At 44.0% G+C, this 21,255-nt stretch overlaps 1 protein-coding gene across 1 annotated transcript in view; it reads right to left on the bottom strand.

Moving 5' to 3' along the window:
* Positions 1 to 20,949, bottom strand: part of TMEM65 (transmembrane protein 65) — a 34,761-nt gene extending 13,812 nt beyond the window's left edge. The window contains exons 1-2 of the mRNA XM_061447775.1: positions 20,481 to 20,949; positions 17,258 to 17,497 (exon numbers count right to left, since the gene is read on the bottom strand). Of these exons, the coding sequence (XP_061303759.1) occupies positions 17,258 to 17,497; positions 20,481 to 20,817 (577 nt within the window). The 5' untranslated portion in view covers positions 20,818 to 20,949. The remainder of the gene's footprint in view (positions 1 to 17,257; positions 17,498 to 20,480) is intronic.
* Positions 20,950 to 21,255: the final 306 nt, after the last annotated feature.

Here is a 21,255-nt window from a genome sequence, read left to right as displayed (position 1 = left end):
AACTAGTGCAGATCAAACCTGCTCATGCTCCAGAGAGGGAAGCTCCAATCCCAACACTCTCTCTGCCTCAGCCAAGTCTTTAGGCTGGAGAGATACCCAGTCCCAGCCCTGCACAAAGCAGAGCCAAACCAGATCAGGCTGCTGAGGACCCTTTCATTCAGTACCTGTAGGACCAGACTCAAGGAAAAACCTGTCTCCTGTGGAGCACCAAAACAACCCTTTAAGCACAAAGATGACTTCACTGACAGATGAAGTAAGCTCTGCCACTGCGAGGTACAGATCACTGCCCGATGGGGAAGGACCAGCTCAGCAAGACTTGCAGAGGCCGAGGTTTAGTTTAAAGCTGGAATATTGGGAGGGGAAAAAAAAAGGAATGAAAGCTGAAAGAATTAAATAACTACTGTGGCATGAAAGCCAGTAACATTTTTACAGAATCACTTCCAATACCACCCCTTTAAAGCGTAACATACTTTGAAAGATAGGAAGGCACCTGGGGAACATATCCCACAGAGACAAAAGAATTCTTTAAAGCAATCTTCTAAAACTCTGGATAACAAAATGTGTTTCAGAATCAGGTATGTATTGTTAGGAAACTGTTCTGACTATTGGAGTTTCCAAGGCTCAGCAAAAAAAAAACCCACACCCCATGAAAAGAAACCTTCAGAGTACAGCAAAGGAAACATGCCCTTCACTTGTTTTACTGGAGGGAAAACAAGGTCCAAACTGCAAAATCTCCTTTCAATAGATTAATTCAGTCACAATCCAACAGTTTCAAGAGTTTAAATGTCTGGGAAAAGAGGCAGTACTGGACTCCAGTATTGCATTTCATGACAGCCATTCACCAGCTCTTCCTGTGCCACAGGCACCAGAATTCATCTTTATAGAATCACAGAATGGTTTGGATTGGAAAGGACCTTAAAGCTCATCCAGTTCCAACCCCCTGCCATGGGCAGGGACACCTTCCACTAGAGCAGGTTGCTCAAAGCCTCATCCAATCTTATTGCAGAAGGAATAAAATGAAATGGCAGAGTAAGGAATATTGCTAACTGACATTCATTACCATAAGGGAAGTTATAATCCAAGGTTCAAGTGCAACACGGGTCATGAGCCCTGAATTAGCAAGGGGGGGGGGCAGAGAAAAAAAATTAAGTGCCTCTTAAACCTGTCCTTGATCTTTTTTGAATTTACACCTTTTTTTGCTAATTACTTTTTTTTTTAATAGACAGAGCCCAGGGGAGCACAGAACTGTCAACATGAGTTCACGATTACCCCCAGCTTGCCCCAAATCAAGTGAGTTAAATTAACTCTGCCAGTTGTAGCCAATTTAAACCAAGTACTTGAATTTAGTTTTAAGATTATTCTCCTTAGCTGATAAACCCCCCCAGTGGACTAACGGGTAATGGGAGTTCATTTATTCAGGCAGTTGGTGAAAAAATAAAGCAACCAAAACCCAGAAAGTTGTCATCACCAGTTCCTGAGTTATCGATTTTTTAAGACCTGGCATACAAAAGAACCTGCAAGCCTAAAGGCACATATTATGTTTTATTCAAATTGCAGCTAACACTCCCATAAAATTTCATAGCTCAATCTTTTACTCTCACCCAGGGGCATGAAACTCATGACAGTGATAAGAGGTACTGTGGCCAGGGCTGCCCTAGGAAGACACATGCTACAGCTGAGTAGCAAGTCCAAGACAAAAATATGAGCAGTGTTTTATAAGGTTTTAAACGGTGACCCAAATCTTATGAGATTAATGTTTTAACAATTAATATCGAGAAGGAAGAGGAATCTGAAGGTTAGGGTCTCATTTGGAAATTAGGAAGAGTTTTGCCTCAAATTCAAACGCCTGTCCACATCATTTCAGTAAATCATTCAGATACACATCATAGAATCATAGAATAGTCAGGGTTGGGAAGGACCTTAAGATCATCTAGTTCCAACCCCCCTGCCATGGGCAGGGACACCTCACACTAAACCATGTCACCCAAGGCCTCGTCCAACCTGGTCTTGAACACTGCCAGGGATGGAGCATTCACAACCTCCCTGGGCAACCCTTTCCAGTGCCTCACCACCCTAGCAGGAAAGAACTTCCTCCTTATATCCAATCTAAACTTCCCCTGTTTAAGTTTGGACCCGTTACCCCTTGTCCTGTCACTGCAGTCCCTAATGAAGAGTCCCTCCCCAGCATCCCTATAAGCCACCTTCAGATATTGGAAGGCTGCTATGAGGTCTCCACGCAGCCTTCTCTTCTCCAGGCTGAACAGCCCCAGCTTTCTCAGCCTATCTTCATATAGGAGGTGCTCCAGTCCCCTGATCATCCTCGTGTCCCTCCTCTGGACTTGTTCCAACAGTTCCATGTCCTTTTTATGTTGAGGACACCAGAACTGCACACAATACTCCAGGTGAGGTCTCACAAGAGCAAAGGGGCAGGGAATGGCAAGGGCTTCACTTGCATACAACAAGAAATCAAAGCAACTGGTGTGTCTATTAAAAAGAGATATTCCATAAGAGGATCCTTATCCCCAGAATTCTGGATTGAATCCTAGAAGTGAGATGTGTGTTATACTGCTTCATCCAGTATCTACAGGTAGATCCTTAAGAGTAAATTCTGACCATGAGGCATGAGTTCATTCATGGAATAAGATTATATTCATCCCAACCGTCCTTTGTTCCTCCTTTGTTTTTCTCAGCATTTTAACAAACACTGCCAAAATCTCAGCACTTACAGCAAAACATAAATTTGAAAAACTATGTCCATTGATCTTCAATTGCATTCCCTTAAGATTCTGATGGGAAAAAACCAATCCACGGGTTGACAGCAAATAAAAAATTCTGCATCATTTGTTATAACTCCCAAATGGTTTCCTGTTACTACAGTGATTAAGGCATGAAAGGATGCTGACTCGTGCAGTGCTAAATATAAACTTGGCTGTTGGCCTGTTCAGTCACATGCACACTAGAAAGCTGAGCAAAGCACTAGTAAGAGATGAATAGACAGAGGACATAGAATCATAGAATGATTAGGGTTGGAAAGGACCTTAAGGTCACCCAGTTCCAATCCCCCTGCCATGGGCATGACAGAATAATTTCTCAGCTATAATTATGTCCGAACAAATATTCTGCATAAAATAAATAGGACATTAAACATTTTTTTAATACTCTGTGTAACACTGTGAGAATTCACACAGTGATTGCATGTTCCATCTCCATCCCTGAACAACCCTGAAGTAGCATAAGAGATTCTCATCTTTATTTGAAACGACTGTTGTATCTACTGGACCAAGCGCTGAACAAGCTTTGCAGGACTGCTATTTGCTCCCTGGCATCAGCCAAACAATTCCCTTGAGAACAAAACCTGGGAGTGATTTTGGGCACAGTGCATTCCTGCAAACCCCTCTGAGCAGGCGGGGGAGGTATGGGCCCCCCAAGAGTCCCAGGGCTAAATGCCACTTACATTGGATGCAGCCAGCCTGCTTCCAAAGGAAATAAACAAACCTGTGACTGGCAATACAGCTATTCTGCATCACCTCCTCTAGCGGTCAGTAGTTACTCCATAGAATGGATGCTTTTAGCAACAGAAATGTACATAATAACTCAGCACATGCAGGTTTAAATATCATAGAACTTCATTTCAAATTTATCTGCAGTCCTTATTGGATGTTCATTATCAAATATTATGAGTACAGAATGCATTTATCCTGTTATCCTTTCTGAAAACATGATGCACCATTCATATCCTTTCAAACAAGTTTAACAAAACACAAAGACCCCAGGTGAAAACCCTGATGGGGAATCTAGGAGAAAACATAAAATGCAAACAAGTATCCAGAGACTCAAATCACTGCTTTCATCATTAACGGGTTGGGTCCCCTGTCCCGTCGTCCCGTTCCCCCCCCCCATCAAGTCCAATACCCTATCAGTACTTTATAAACTTAAAGGTCAGCCTTTCATTTCCATTCAAGCAGGTTCACACCAAAATAGCATTTGCAGTAGTTTGCCTATCAAGGTCTCAAAACACAGCTGAAAAGAATTAGAAATAAGATGCTTGACTCAAGATTCGAGGGGTTAATCAGCTAAAATGATGCTAATGCAGAAAAGGCTTGCATTTTGTAATAAAAATGCAGGGTAAAGACAGAAATACAGCATTTGAGCTGTCTTCTTCAGAGAGAAATGGAAAATGTGAGGAAAAACAGCCAAAGTGTTTGAATAAAAATGCCAGAAGCACAGTAACAATAATAGGAGAGCGAAGAGGAAAAATAACATGGTATTCTTATCTGTGCATTTCAGAAGCAAATGGTTATACACTACTTAACATAATAAAAAAATAAGAAGGTACTTGAGTGCTGCCAAGAAATAAACTGGCTGCAGCAACTCCCAGACTGGAGCGAGCCTTCCACAGAGTCATAAGCCTGTGCCTCAAAAAAGCAAATGCCCACAAGTTCAAATGGAGGTTGGCTCTTCTTCCCCTCCTCACCCTCTCCTTGGGGAATGCAATGAGTTCCCAGGAACTAGAGGACGGACACTTCCCAATGGCACTGCAACTCTCTATCTTCAGAGGAACAAATCTTCCCCTAGGATTAACAACACCCTTTCCACCAGCTGTGGAAAAAGACTGGGTAAGTACTTCAGACCAATATTAGAATGGAATTAGTTTCATCCAAATATACTCATCTAACTGTGTTTCAGTAAGATGAGGTGTTGGCATTTCTCTGTCAGCACTGATTTTTCTCAGGCATCTCTGGGTCAAAGTAAGTATCTATCAATCACTTCACCCGTTTGCAGTTGAGCAGAGAAGCAGCTCAGCAACAGTGATGGAACTAGAAACAAGTAAAACCTTAGTATCTACATATTATCAGGGTGTCAGATTAGGTTTTCGGCACAGGTTCATTCCACAACAGGTTCATTCATGTAAGAGAATAAGCAAAGCAATTCTGTGGGAAGCCACAAAAGATTTGTTAACAAGAATTATCAGAGCTCTGTGTACAACCAAAGAGATCTGATCTAGGAGAAGTCTTTCATCGCCTTTAAATACAGCTGCATTAGGCATCACTGATGCCTACGTACGAATGCTCATGAAGTATCTAGGGAGTTCTATACATAATTATAATCTCCTTTGTTTAATGATGTTCCCCCCAGGCCCTGTTTTCAAAAAGAAATCTAAGCAAGTGGAAAGAGATGAGTTAGTTTATTCTTATCCTTCCTCTCCCAGCTGCCCTTCTCCTACCTGCCCAGAACCACACTGTTTCCACAGGGAAAAATGAGGGAGAAAAGGTAATTTGTGAAGAACAGGGAACAGCAGTCTTGAAAGCCCAGGCACATGATCCTGTGCTTGCAGCCAGCAGCAGACCCTGCTGGAGCAGGATGAAGGTTACTAACAACAGCCTGTGCAGCTACTGGGGGAACCAGGACACTCCTTCCTCCCCTGCCCTAGCAGTGGACCAGGTCTACACTATGCTCACTGGCTTTTTCCATCACACTTGCTCTTTATACTGCCATTCCTGGGCACAGAATGTGAGATTTTGCCTTTTGCAGGACCCAAGGGTCTTGTAATGATAAAAAGTGATCTGGCTAACATCAGAAGAGATGCTTACTGTATGAGCAAATCCAAAACTGGCAACAGCAGCGCTTCCCACAGTCCCTGCTACCAGCAGCACCTGTACTCAGCCAGACAGCAACACCTTTCCAATACCCGACATCACCTGCAGGCAGCTACAGCAGTGCAGTTACACCAGGAGGGCAACCGGTAAATTTGATGTGTTCGGTAGAATTTGGTTTTTTTCCCTTTAAAAGAACTATACTATGTTTTTTACAGAAAGCCAAAGACCATCTGATATTAAATCACATACCAGTTAAGTAACAGCCTTTTCTTAAGCAGAAAGTTTCATTCCCTTCCTGAAGACAACCTTGAAAGCGAGTAAGACAGCAGAAATAAGCTTCTGTCTGAAGTAACTTTAAATGCACATACAGTTTATTGCTTTTCACCTGTCTCGGAATTAAGACAGCTCCTCAGAGTGAGTGAGACAGAGAGAACACATAAACTGAATGATGTTCAAGCATTATTTTTTTGCACAGTCACATTAAGTGTAATTACAATCCTAATTTTTCACTGCATTGGAGCAATAAAGACAAAAGTATGAGCTTCCCTGAAGTCCTTAAGAAACTATTCATACCCGTCAGCAAAAGGAACACAGTAAGAAACCACTGACAATGTAAGTTCTGTCCACATATTATGCTCTGATAATTTGCACCTCTCTATATTAATGCTTAATGAATACAGAACACAGCAGCAATTAAGCTATTCTTAACTCTTAACCTACTGCTAGAGGTAGCACAGTGGATTCATCACATGGGTTCCTTTCTTCTTCCCTTCCCATGTAACTTGACGCAGCTTCTGGCTGCATTCATGAAACAAGTCAGACTTCAACATCTGAATCTACATGGTCAAAGCCAAGCTGCAATGCCAGCTATCTCTGGCAAACAGCTGAAGGAATCAATGTTGTATAATGTAAAATGCAAAACCAGATAAAACACACTTCACACGGAACATTACCTAAAGATGATTTCTTTTGGCTTTTATTTTATAAGAATATAGACTATATGCTGGGTTGTTATGTAGCTGCATTATTTCTCAATTTATTCTGCACATGAATTTTAAGCTCTACTAGAAAACCTGTTCCTGAAAATGATCTGAAATTACTAAGATTGATAATTTTGTAAATCAAGCCCTATAAATAAGGAGAAGCACATGACAACAAAACTACCATGTTCTACTCTTCCTATAAGTGAACGGTTCTGACCAAGTTCACTTTTCATTCTTTCAACTAATTGTCTTTATTCTGCGAGACAAAGAAGGAAGGTTCTTCTCCCAGCCTGTGTTTCTGCAGCTTTTCATGAGCATAAGCCTTATCTCAAGAGGTTAAACCAGCTCAGTGCATCTCTGTGGCTTCCAACTACAGCACTAACACAGGCTCCAGCCCACTGCAAGTCACAGCTGTGCACACACTCCCTCTAAATCTGCTTCCGGACCTCTGCTCCATGAAGCACTACAAATCTGGTCTGCTTATTTAAGTCCTGTGTTTCTTAATCCTCCCAGAAAACCACCCAGTGGCAGTTCACAAAAGCCAGGGTTCCACCACTTAGAACAGTCTTTGTTTTTCAACTCCTCACGTTTCCGCTCTCCCACTGCCAGTTGTTTTTACCTGTTCTTCCGTCACAATTGCCCTGTGAGCACACCCTGAGTGCTGAAATCACAGCCTCCACCTCCAGTTCTGCTAAGCAGCTTGAGAATTAATAAATTACAAACACAAACCCACAGCTAAATCCAAGGTTTTCTGCACACAGAAGCCCGTCTCATTTTCTACATGGGGGAAGCATGGACTCTATTTTACACCCTTCCCCTTGGCAGTGAAAGTATGCTGTGGCACTACTGTAGTGCCTACATTGGTGACATACCTGTAACATTAGTATTTACTGGAGACCTTAATGAAATCTGCACTCCTACATTTTTTGCCATGCTGTGTCATCTCAGTGTGCCTCCAGCATCCTTCCCCTCCCTCATTCTCATCTGCTGCTCCAAGATCTGAGCAATGTTTACACAGCCTCTTCTCCAGCAGCAAGGAAGGGGGCTTATTCAGGCTGAGGATGCTTTCCGCAGTGCTGAAGCAAAGTACTATGTGATTCAGGGGGCAGCCACTGATCCCAGGAGGAATAATCCTGGATAGAGAGCCAGAGAAAGGGAGGAGACAGCTCTCTACCTAGTCACACAAGATGAATTTTGACGTCAAAAATGCTCCTAAATATAGAATCACATTACGGTTTGGCTCAGAAAGGACCTTAAAGATCACGTAGTTCCAACCCCCCTGCCATGGGCAGAGACACCTTCCACTAGAGCAGATATAACTGCACGCACTTGACAACGCTAGAAAAAGTAACCTGGGAGACTTGCTGCTCACCAGTGTAAGTCACTGTATGTGCTGTTAGCGGAACAAATCCCAGAACAGACTCCCACCTGAGGCACAAGAACCCTCAGGGCACTTCCCGGAAGACAGAACGTTAGGTCAAACACAAAACTGCACCCTGAAGTGAGCATGTTGCTGCTGCAAGGGGTGATTCTATACTTGTCCTCCCATTCCTAAATTCCCTCCTGATCACCTGTTTGGGACTCTTCCTTTATTCCAGCACTTGTGCTCACCCGGGTGTTCAGCCAGGCCCAGGGAAGAACTGAAGCGCTTGTATGGAAAGTGGAAAAAGGGGCTCTCACACCCAGAGGTTTTTGGGATGGGTGAAGAATAGGACACTCCCTTTGCAACAACGCAAGTGAAACCAACAGCAAATCCACACCCCTAGCACATCTCCCACACATCAGCTCATTCACAGCTCCTCTGGGCATGCTCATACCCACAGTGGGGAAGCCATCTGAGTAATTATTCTTCCCTGGCCATAGAAGGAAAAGCGAGCTTTTCTTTTAACTGAGGTTTTAACACAAAGCCATAAATTACTGTAAAACTCAGCCACATTACTGCAAAAACCGATGCAAGCATGGAAATGAGGCTGATATAATAGGTTCCTAGCATCCAACCCAGAGAAGCAAACCAACAGTGAAAACATTACAAAACCTAAGGCTTTTTTTCTGGCTGACAAACCAGATCCAATAAATGAGTAAACCCGAAGCCGTATGTATTTCACACTGGAACCAGTCAGAAGCACGGACACACCTTTGTCATGTTCCTTCTGTTCAGGGAGAGGCACAGGGAGAGGCACACAGAATCAAAAGGAGTCTGCCTGATATTCTCAAGACAAAAAGGTCACCAGGCTGATTATTTATAGCAGCACTGTCACTTTTACAGCTACTTACTTACTTTATTTACTTTGCTGTATGAAATAATATAAATAGGCAATAGGAAAAATGGGAAGGGGTTCAAGTATCTTCCATCTCTTCTCTCTGGCAAAAATCTTTATTAGACAAGATGGCTGTGGATCCAGCTGGCAATTCTTACATCTCCTCATCCTGAACAAACCAGTTAATTTTACATTTGTAACATCACATCTTTACTTGTGCTTTGTAAAAATCAGCCCATTGCCAGGACTAATGAAGCAAAGAAACAGCTGGGTTGAAAGGCTATTTGCAATCTGAAAATACAAGCTGATGGTATTTAAAAGATACCATCTTTCGGTATCTTTGGATAAAGAAATCTGTTTCATGCGCATTTCTCTCCAGTGCTCCACGAATCCCAAGAAAGCAAACAAAATACAATTTCTTCCCATTCAGACTGCTGTGAAAGATGGGATAACATCCCAATGGAGACTGGTGATTTATAGTCCTGCTGTAAGATGTTACAGTGAGCTGGCCAGCAGGAAGAGATGGATCACTGCAGAGTCCAAAGCTATTGAGCAAAAAATTGAAAGTCACAAGAAAAAAAGTTACTTTAACAGTCCAGTAACTAGAAACTGATGATGTCTAAAAGTGAAATGCAGCAGGTCAAAATGCAACAATTGCCTGTTGGCTCACAGTAAGCCTTCTGACCTGGAAAAAACACTAGAGCTTCGTGGCAATACAACTTTCCACACATCAACACACCCCAAAGCAGACAGACCCCTGTCTGCGGCATAGGCAAGAATCACCTATCTTATCCCAAACCATAACCCTACCTGAAGCCTTTTTCTCTCAAATGTTTCCATTCTTTTTGAAATGAAAAACATTTTCCAAGGCTTCATCATTCCCCCAGGTCATGTAGGAGCCTTTCACCAGGATCACTGCTGAACTGTGGCAAGTGAAGGCACCTGAAGGCAAGTTTTGACTCTGGAAATGCGTTATCTGACATTGTAAAAGCTACGTAGCATTTAGCAAGCATGATTAGGAAAGGTTTCATCCCTGGGTACAAGCAGTAGGAGAGCATAAAACAAGCCACTGCTCTGTATGTGTGCTTTAAGGCAATAGGAGAGTTGATACAGAATATACCCTATCTCCAAGCACGTAATATTGCAGCCTTAAATATGCTCCTATTTACTCTTTTTACTATGTAGAGAGGAGCATACAAGTTAAAATAATGACCTGTTGGAATTTACTAAAAGCTGAAGCATCTCAGTTTTTCAAAAATAAACTTTAAAACCACCTTATCCACGAGAAATACTTCAAAAAGCAATAGATATGATGAGCCCATCACATACAAGTGGAAACTGGCAAATGCTGCAGAAAAAGACGTACAACAAGCATCAGTATGTATTACAGCTGCAAGGGGTGTATTTTATTAATAATTAATATACAAATATCTAAGAACCCAAAGTAAACGAACACTGAGAAAAACACCTGATTTTATAGCCCATAATTTTGCATGGAATATGCACTTTGCTGAGTTAAAAATGCTATTTTGTGGGCTTTGCCTTACCACACACTCCCAGTGTTTCAGAGGAAGCAAGGGTTTTGTTTCAGGCAAGGGTCAGTCACATCCCAAAAAATCCAAGGGGCTTTACCGATGTTAAAGGAAGATCTCACAAACAGCAAGAAAACAGAAACAAGAACGCACGCTTTCAGGTTTCTGAAATAACGCTGTGCTAATTTAAGGGGAAAGAAACAGGAAAGGGAGCACAGGACAGCTCACTGACAGGTTCAGTTTTGCCCAATGAGAGCAACTTCTTGTAGAAACAATAAACACCGCCAGAGAGATCCAAGGCAGTTTCCTTAAGCCCTCTGTTTGCATGATCTGCTTATCTCATTTTTCCATTTATTTTTCTTTTTAGAGAAGATTTTCTCCCAGAGATACCATGGCTCTGTAGTTCCATATTTGGATTAAATAATAAATAAGGCTGACTAAAGCTATGAGTTTTCAGTTGAATGAGTAAGCTTTAAATAATCTCCTTCTTAAAGAAATAGGTAGACTTTTAACTTCTAATACACCCTGAAACAGTGCCTCTGTGTTCACAGAACAAACATCATTCATTGCATTCATGCCTATTCCAGGGAGATCCAAGTGTTTCAAATACATCAATGTGAAAGGTTTCTGTTACATTGTAAGTACAAGTTGCATTTCAAGTGATCTTTCCTAAAAAGACCTAAATCAAAAGCACCCCTTACGCCTCAGATAAAGCAGTTATCAGCAGATTTTCCTATACATATCAAATGTGTTATTTGACACAAGACACACGCAGTTGAAGAGCAAAGGCTCAAAGTTTAGATTTTCTTATTTTTTAAATCATGATTTAAAAGCTCTTCGTGCATGACACCATTCTGTACACATCACATGCTTAAACCACATGCAAAAGCTGAACACCAAATTTTAATTGGAGCTATCTTCTACTTTATCTTTTCTCAAGCATTAATTCTGGGGAAGGGCAGAGGCAACAGACTAAATAAAGATGTTTTATAACAGTAATATTTCTGCATTATGTTTGGACCACATAATATAATGTACAGCACTTTCCTAGGAAAAGGCATAAGGTAGATGACACTGAGCTGCTTCCAAGCTGTTCCACAGTCTGAAGTCTTTGGCTCAGTATTATCTAGAAACCATGGTATAGCTCAATTTCCACAAAACCTGGACTTGAAACACTTCTTTAGCCACAGTAACACTAAGTACTATGGGGATCCTTAAAATTCTTGAGATCAAAAGCTTTATATTACTGTAAATAAACAAAACCTGTTTACTTCTTGCAGCAATACATGCCAACTGCATCAAACCAAGCAAGCAAGTCTGTCAAATCAGCAGCCCACTGGCCTTATGCAATGCCATGTCTTAGCAAACACACTTTATTTTTACTGTACCAAGAGTACTGGTCGTCTCTGGTGATACTACCTCCTTCGCTGGCTTCTCAAGTGGTATTAGTGGTTTAGGGTATCTGGATGCTACAACGAGTTTATAAAGCAAGACAGCAATAAGTCATTATTTAAAATCTTCCAATCAATACTGGAGTATCTGTCAGTACAGAAACAGCCTTTACAGGTCTAGATCTTACAGTCACTGCACTTGAATGTCAGCAGGCTCTCCTCTGCAAAAACATACAGCAGTTTCTGAATAAGTTTCTGAATTTAAGCAAAGAATTCAGACTAGAACCTGCTTTAAGTTACACAAACAAGTCAAATTTCAGAATATGGCAGAAAACTAAACTACAATGGCAAAACCAACATGCATTTCATAAAAAAGTACCTTGCTGAATGTAGCTCAAAAGTGGACAGCTACAGGGACACTTGACATTTTCTGAGAACAGCTTCAGGGTAGTTTTACCACTACTACCAAGCATCAATTTTCTTCATTATGACATTAAACCTCAGCCCTTTATTCACAGAGTGCTTTGGAAGAGACCTTCAAACCTCATGTAGTTCCAATCTCCCTTCTACTGGCTGGGACACCTTCCTCCAGATCCAGTTGCTCAAAGCCCCGTCATGACCTGGCCTTGAACGCTTCCAGGGATGGGGCAGCCACAACTTTTCTGAGCAAACTGTGCCAGTGTCTCACCAACCTCATAAGCAAAGAACTTCTTACTAATATCTAACCTAAATCTTCCCTCTTTCAGCTTAAAACCATCCCCCTAATACTGCATGCCCTTGTAAAGTCCCTCTTCAGATTTCTTGCAGGCCCCCTTTAAGCACTGGAAGTTGCTCTAAGGTCTCCCCAGAGCTTTCTCCTCTCCAGGCTGACCAAGCCCATCTCCCGCAGCCTCTTTTCACAGGAGAGCTGCTCCAGCCCTCTGATCATCTTTGTGGCTTCCTCTGGACTCCCTCCAGTAAGCCCATGTTCCGCTTGTGTCTGAGGTCCCAGAGCTGGATGCAGTACTCCAGGTAGGGCCTCACGAGAGCAGAGCAAAAGGCAGGATCACCTCCCTCAACCTTCCAGTCATGCTCCTTTTGATGCAGCCCAGGATATGGGTGGTTTCTGGGCTACAAGTGCACACTGTCAGGTCATGTTAAGTTTCTTGTCAGTCAACACCCCAAGTCCTTCTCCTCACGGCTGCTCTCAATCCAGCCTCCCCCAGCCTGTGTTTGTGCTTGGGATTGCCCCAACCCAGGTGCAGGACATTGTACTTGGGCTTGTTGATCTTCATTAGTTTCAGACCAGCCCACATCTCCAGCCCATCCACATCCCTCTGGGTGGCATCCCTTCCCTCCAGTGGGCTGTTGGCAAACTCACTGAGGGTGTACTCAATCCCCCTTCTAATACTTAATATGCTATTAATACTTAATATGCACAAAGTACTATCTATATTAGCATGAACAGTATAAACCTCACAAACAGAGCTTAAAGCAGAAAGAGGGAATTACCAAATTTATTCAAAGTTAAAATTTGATGAAAATTTTTCCATACAGTTAACATTTCCATGAGGTACTTTGTGTATCAAGATGACAACATGATGAAATATTCAACAACCCCAAGCTACCTAGGTTTGAGTTTTATTGTTACTTAAAAAAGGAAGTCCAAATGAATCATATGCATCCAGTTGAGACAAAGCTTTAATAGGAAGGAGACATGAGTGTCTGACTAATATGACACAGTAACTGCTGGAATGTACAATGGAAATAGACAGTTTTTACTGCCCAAGAGTACACGTTGCAGGCAAGGTCCTGTTCGTTCATTTTTTGCTTTGGAGTTTTGGGATGTGGTTGTGCTTGGTTTGGTTGGTTGGTTTGTTGGGATTTCACTTTTGAAAGGTTTCTTGGGGGATACTGGGGTCCCTTGATAGGACTTCAGATGTATTAAATCTCTTAACTAAGGCATCCTCATGCAGGGTCCAGACCTTCCCAAGCACTCTGCCTCTCCTGATAAACAGGCATCCATTTTTTTGAGACAGGATGTAATTTCATAACAAGGTAGGACTTTTACCCCAATCTAGGGAGAAAAAGAAGGTAGAACTCCCATCTCTACCTGTTCCTCATCAGAGCAGCTGCAGGGTTCGCTTGATCAAACAGCCTTATCCCTGTTCACAACATCCAGGTAACCAGGGTGAGCTGTCAGCTGCGGGGACACAGCTTCCGCCCGCCAGGCTCCATCCCAGCTCCCTCGAAGGCACAGAAGTCAGAGAGCCCTGCTCTTAAGCATCGATGCCTGCAGAGGCCACAGCAGCTTTATGCATCGAGCATTCCAGATATAGAAGCACATGACAGCTAAGTGGCCAAATACAGTTCATGATTTCTCTCTCTTCTCACTCAGGCTGAAGAAAAATAATGTCAGAGCCACTAGAAAAAAGATTTTTCTCACACATATCCCAGCAAAATGGCATCAATTTCAAGTCAATAGCTGGGATCTAACATTATCATTAACTGACATTTAGGGTGAGAAGTCTTTTATAATTCTTTATCCTGTGTAATAAAATACTTTTCAATTGGTGGTCATCTGTCTAACACAAACAGAACAGTTCCATCTGTAGATGTTAAAGTGATCATCAGTCTGTGCAGCACCCTTCCTTCTACATCAGTTTGCTGTCATATTAGAGCTCCATGATGGGGGAAGGGAGGAAGATAAATTAAAACATACAGAATTTAAGGTTTCAGAAGCAAAAAGAGAAGTACCATGTTTCCATGTGAAACATGATCTTCCTTTGACCACTGAGTATTTCTGACTCTATAGCAGTCGTGGTCTATGTTGCGAAGGTCCGAGAACAAACACAAAGGGACCGCACTCCGGCAGGCTGGCAAGAGTTTCCCATCTTACCAGTTTGGCAGGGCACTCCAAACTTGTGAATTACATGCTGGCCAGCAGTCTGCCAGAAGGCCTTCTCCTAGAACAGCAATCAGATGCTGCAGTTAGAAACAATTTCCTAGGTCACAGCAAGGGAGAGGCAGACGACTGTTCTCCATTTACAGTTCAGTTCATCTGCATACACTGGGCCTGTAGAGGACAGAGGGAGGGAGAACTGACCCCACCAGGTGCCACCATACCTGTCAAAGCACACCAGCAAGGCTGCTCCCTCTTCTCCCAGCTCAGCAGGCTGGGCAGTTCTTGCAAGAAATCTCACACTTGCACTGTGAAATCACACTTCCAACAAGACAAGTACTTCCAGAAGGATCAAATCATGCTTTGTGTGTTACCACAGATCAAGTTCTTACAAAAGGAGGTACTAGAATTTGAGTGGGTCTAAACCACCATGGCAGATTACCTGGTTTGCTCCAAAATGTGTCTGACTCAGGCAACAAAAGGAACCTTTTTCATAGGAGATCTTGTTTGGAGTGTCTAAAAACCCCAGTGAAATCCGTTTGTCTTTGATGACATTTGAAGTCTTCTGTATTAACTTCTTAAAGCTGTGGAAGTAGAGGCACCTAGGCTCAAACACTCCCTAAACTATTCCAGTAAACCAGTGAGTTCATAAATTAAGCACCAGTTCACACATCAGAGATGTTTCTTCGGACACCAAAGTAAGATCTCACCTAACAATGGCTAAAAGCTTGCAAATTCCCACAGAGAAATCTTGCCCCAGTCAACAACTGTACTGAATGCCTTGCTTTGGTACCTTTACCCACACACTATTTTTTTTAAGAACAAAGATTCAGTAACCTGAAATTACAACCATTTTTCTATGAGAACACACCAGTTTGGTCAGATTATTTCCTAAAGCATGACGAACCGGCGCCTTCAAAAGAATCTAGCTAGAGACTGCATTTTCCAAGACCTGTGAATTAAACCAACAAAACTAGCTGTTGAGACTGCACTGCTACTGGGTTTTGCATGTTTGCTGGTTAATATACAACCTTGACAGGCAGAGAAACAAGCAAGTACACTTCAGAAAGGCTTTTATTTAATGACCACATCATGAAAGCCTTCTTTTAAAATACAAAATGCAACTTGTTTTTTTTCCAAGGAAATTGTGTTCAATGTTCATTATATATTAAAATATATTTTTATATATTATATATACAAAGTTATATATTGTACATACACATTATGTATATGTACACAAAGATGAGAAAACAGGAATCATTTTCCATCTTCGCAACAAAACACAGGGAAATAGGAATTGTTTTCCCACCTTTGCAACAAAGACAGGAAAATAACAGATCCTCTCACTATCAAGACCTGAGATTTCTTAGAGAACCTAGATAGCCATCGTGTTAGTATTATTAATGGAGAATGGTTACATCTGGGCTCAAGAATATTTTAACCTAGCACAGACAAGAACAACAGTACCCTCAGAAGAAATAAAGATGCAGCAGATACGCTAAGTAGTACTTCTTACCTAAGCAAGGTCAAACCCTTTAGTATTTTTCCTCCTTGCTGCTGGGCTTGCTGCACTGCTTACAAGTGCTTTCATGAATCATTTCATATCATTCACTGAAAACTAAAGGTAGAAAACCTGAATACAAGCCCCTTAAGAAGGGAGTTACATCTTCTTTCTAATACCACTCTTTTATAATGGAAAACTGCTATAGAAGGTCAGAGGCATTAAATCATTATCTCCATTGCCAGTAAGATTTTTTACACTTTTGTTTTCTCAATGCAAGAAACAAGCACCAGGAAAGAGGATTTGACTGCCTGCTGCCAACAAAACTAAGCTTTGATTAAGGCTTCCGCAAGCAGGGAAGCAGAACTATTACATTTATAACAAATTGGCTTACTTGCTACTTCAGTGATCCCTTAACTATGAGAAAGAAACATACAAACTATTTGCATTCAAGTCCACATGCATCATCTCCATCTGTGTGGCTGACATGCTTACAAGAAGCACACACTGAAACGGAAAAACTTTGTTTCAAACTTCTTCCGGGGAAAAGGTGAGATGTTATTCACCTTTCCGAGATTGGAAAGGGGTAAAAAATAAAGAAAAAGACATTAATGAAGGACGAAAACGAAATCCAGGTGAGGAGGTCTGTGATGTTTTGACTATATTTCAAGATATGGTTTACAGCCTTAACCAGTGTAGTTCTCAAAGCATCATCTGAGAACAAGTGCATCAAGATTCAGTTTCACAGCCCTCCCCCCAGCTTCCAGCAAAGCCCATCTATTAATTACAAGTCAGGTTCCCAGCTTCACAGCCATCCTTTTATGACAAGCTCACAGATCGGGCTCTGTCTTCTGACTGATGCGCTAAAACAAACAGAAGAATCTCAGTGTTTATTAATAAGCTAAACTGTTGAAACCGACTGCTGGTGCTCAGCATCGGAAAGGTCTAAGAGCCCAGACATAAACATCCAGGTAAGATGGGTGACAAGGCGATGGCAGGAAGACATTCATAAACCTCTCCCCACCTACAACTACAGCGCAAACAGATGGGTTAAGTTTCAAAACAGCTTCAGAGACTCACCTAACTTAGAGGTCAGCAGCTACGACTCACCTACCTGAGGACCGTCCTTCAGCGTAGCAGCCGCAGCGAAGGATGGGTTTCCCTGTAGCCTCTGCCATTAGCGGAGGCCACATATAGTGTGTCCTGTCATATTTCGCGCTAGGGCAATTAGTTGATGGCACTGCATCCTTCTCGTGGTAGGCCTGGGAATGGGCTGAGGAACAGGCCCCATTTGGTTCTTGATGTGCCCAGGTCTCCCCATATTGCTGACAGCTTCCCCTAGCTGATATGGGGTCTGTTAGGGCACAGAAGAGGTAGTGAAGGAATAAGGTCAAAACTTAACCCAGTAAGGACTGTGTTAAGAAGGGTTTGGACTAAGACCTCTCTTTCCATATACAAGTAGTATGAAAAGATCACAGGCACAAAGCAAGCTTAAGTACAGTTGCACAACTGCATAGGTATTTAATGATTGAGGACAGGCTGATTTTCCAGACTCAAACAGGACATAGGAATTTACTCAGTAGGTAGACAAAAGGTTGAATTTGGATCATTCATTGAAAATAAGCATAAAAGTAACTAGCAACCTTATCTAAAGAGTCAGCTACTGGAAGCTACAGCATACTGCCACTGAATGAGAAGTTCAAGAGAAACCAAACACCTCTAAAGCCATTTTATCTTGATTGAACTCATCAGTTTAAATACCAAAAGTGACACTAGTAGATTGCAGAAAGTACTTGGAAAGCAGGGCACAAATAATTCTCAGACCCCATCTGCTACTCACAACCTGTATACGTAGGCAGATCATTCCTACACAGTCACCATTTCAACAGCAGGAAAAAGCAAACATATAAAATATTATCTAACCATAACAAAGCATGTTAAGTATATAACATCACCATCTAACCCAGGAACCGTATCATTCTCTTTCCAGTGCAGCCCTTCTCTCCCCTTTATCTTCTTCTGGCACTCCTTGGTGTTGAGAGGGACAACACACATCCAATACCCCTCAAGAGCCTGGCTCTATGTTCACTGCCTTTCGTCATGTAAAATCTGATCTGCCATTATCAATCTCCTACAGGTAACAGCTATGGGTAATCCATTCCCGCTAGGGAATTCTGGCATTACCGTTCCCTACCCCCTGGGCCAGAGCAGCTCACACATGTGCACACCAAAGAGGATTCAGTGCTAAGGTGTGTGCATCTAATGAAAGCAGAGCATCTGTTTTGCCAGCACTGAATGATTTCTGTGCCACATTTCCTCTCTTGTTCGTGTGATTTTAGCTCTTCAAAGTATCAGGGAACATACACAAGGTATGTGCTATAGTTTTAGGATTACTGTTTTCCCCTCTGATTTTTATTAAGACTTACTAGAAGCCCTTCTTGGTTATGATTTTCCTTTCTCCACAACACATGAAGAAACATCTTTTCTTAGATTTAAAAGCTGACAGCTGTTACCATGCTGCAGTCTGGAAAAACAAAACAACATGAACGGAGGCTAGCCAAAGTAAAAGGTTCTTTCCAAAACATCTTATCAAGCTACTACATGGGCAGATGAAGACTCTCACTCCAAAGACTGAAGTCTGATGCATTACACCACTGTGCAGCCCTCACCTGAGGCTTTGTTGAAACCATCTCTCCAGTGAGATTAATGCTCACCATTTCAGGCATAAGTGAATTAGAATTTCCACTAGTTGAATAATTTTGCCCTTTACTACATCTTTACTAAGATCTCATGCAGTAAGGTCTCTAAACTCTAATGCTTTTATTACTCTGTCTTCTAAATCCTCAGTCCTCAGAAAGTCACCGTATTACATAGACTTTCATATTATAGGTGACAGCAACTGAGCAACAAGATATTAAATAGGACCATCTGCTGAATTATCTCTGTATCAACATTGAGACATTACACTAAATGCATTTTAAAGTCTCATTTTGATCTCCACCACGATCCTCCAGATACACAGAAGCATTGCAAGCAGCCCGGGTTCACCCAAACAGCAACTGCCAAGACTGAAACTCTCTCAAAAACCTCATGGCAAGAATCCCTCAGAAGCTGAGGAGGATTTATTTAGGAAGAGTATTAGTTGTTAGTACTCAAAAGTTAGTGTCAACATACAGCTCAAAGCATACTTCCCACTATGTTGGAAAACAAACACAACAGGATTCACGCTCTGCAAAACAGAAGCACTGCTCCAAAAATGAACCACTTAAGTGAGTTACTGGCACTCTGTCTATAAACACTAGTGTTTATATGAAAGTGTGCTATAAATGAAACCAAACAGGCACCTGGAAAAGGTTCTTTCCCTTAGCAAAAGCAGCATTCCTATGGCTGACCCCTGGTCCTGATCTCTGCCCACCACAAGATTTCATCCAGACATGTACAGAAGAGCCACAAGGCAGAGAAATGCCCTTTCCAAGGGCACGCTACTATCAAAGTCACAAGGAGGCCTAGATCAAATGCACCCTGATCTCTTAAGTACCCACTATCATCTTTGTTGCAATAGGGGCCATAAATTACAGTTAAGCATCAGAACCAGATGTACCGAGGCTGTAATTATAAGAGGATTTGGTTTTGTCAGGTTTTGATTGTAGGAAAAGTGTCGAGTTGGCAAGAACGGTTGGATCAGATGGAAACAATCACTATGAATTGCTGTAATCGGCGCTGCATAGCGCTGTATTGAGACACATCGCTAACCCTCCCCAGCACTCACACACCTTCCCGCGTAACACCCAGCACTTCCAAGAAGCAAAGCCGGCAAGCAGGCAGCTCTCGGTAACTCATGAATGAGCTCGCAGAGCAGCAGCAGCCCAGCTTCTCTTAAGAGGTCTGAAATCACTGCTGCACTAGTGTGGAGAGTGGTTCATGAGACACACACTTTCCCACTCCCTTCCCCAAAAATGGCCACCCGCACCTCTATAAACTCCTCGGGAGATGAGAAACACCCCCAGCACTCGGCACGGCAGCTCCGCTTAAGTTCAGAAGGAGCTGCAGATGCTTCTGGAAAGTAAGTTTCAGGTCTCGCGCCTCATTTACACCCAGCACAGCGCTCACACACACACCGGCGTGCGCCGCTCGCTGCCCTGCCCCGCTGGAGTGCCCCGCTCACCGCGCCGCCCGAAGACTCGCTTGGGCGACGGGCGGACTGGCCACAGCCAAACTTCGGGGGCTCAGTCCCGCACTGGCCCAGCCCGGGCACCCCAAAACCTCAGCGTGGCCCCGGGCGAGGCGGCGGTGCCGGCCTCAGGCCGCCGGCCGGGGTTGCGGGAGCCGCCGCTCACCTTGCGCGATGGCGATGGACTCGAAGCGGTGCAGCTCCCGCAGCAGGCAGCTCCGCTCGGTGGAGTGCAGGCTGTAGATGAAGTCACGGGCCCCCTGCACCGTGTTCAAAGCCTCCATCGGTTCCTTCCTGGGGTGGGTGCCCAGCGCCCGCCCCGGCGGCGGCGACGACCCCCGCGGGAGGAGCAGCCCCTCGGCGCCGCCCCGCAGGCTGCTCAGACGGCGGCGGCAGCAGCAGCGCGGCGGGCCCCGCAGCGAGCCCAGGCAGGAGGGAGCGGCAGCGGCGGGGCCCCCCGGCCGCCCCAGCAGCAGCGCCGCCCGGCCGAGCCACGCCGACATGGGGCAGGGAAGGGCGCGGCGCTCGGGCCGCCAGAAACGCCCGCCGCGGAGTCCCTGGGCCGCGCTGCCGCGGCTGCTTCCCCGGGCCGGGCAGTCCGCGCCCAGGCACCGCCCCGCAGCCGCTCCCGCCAGCGGCGGCGCCGCCGCGCCCCGCCCCGCTCTGCTCCGCTCCGCGCCGCCCGGGCCAGCTCAGCCGCCGCCGCCCATGGCCCCGCGCCGGCGGCAGGGCGGGGCGGAGGGCGGCCGGCGGAGGCGGTTCCGCGCAGGCGCGGAGCGGTGGCGGGCGGTGGCGCGGCCTCCGTCGCCCCCTCAGGGCGTCCTGACGGGGAGCGGCAGCGGGGTCCGTTCGTCGCCGCTGAGGGGAGGCTGCGGGGTGGGAAGGGCCCGGCCGGTGTGAGGGGCGTAGTGAGGGCGGCAGGTGGGGTTAAACGCCTGCTG

Source organism: Pezoporus flaviventris, unplaced genomic scaffold (genome assembly GCF_033815535.1).
Source record: "Pezoporus flaviventris isolate CSIRO_AGI_PZ_B2104156 unplaced genomic scaffold, CSIRO_AGI_Pfla_v1 ptg000007l, whole genome shotgun sequence".
Lineage (NCBI taxonomy): Eukaryota > Metazoa > Chordata > Aves > Psittaciformes > Psittacidae > Pezoporus > Pezoporus flaviventris.
This window is presented reverse-complemented; position numbering and strand designations above follow the sequence as displayed.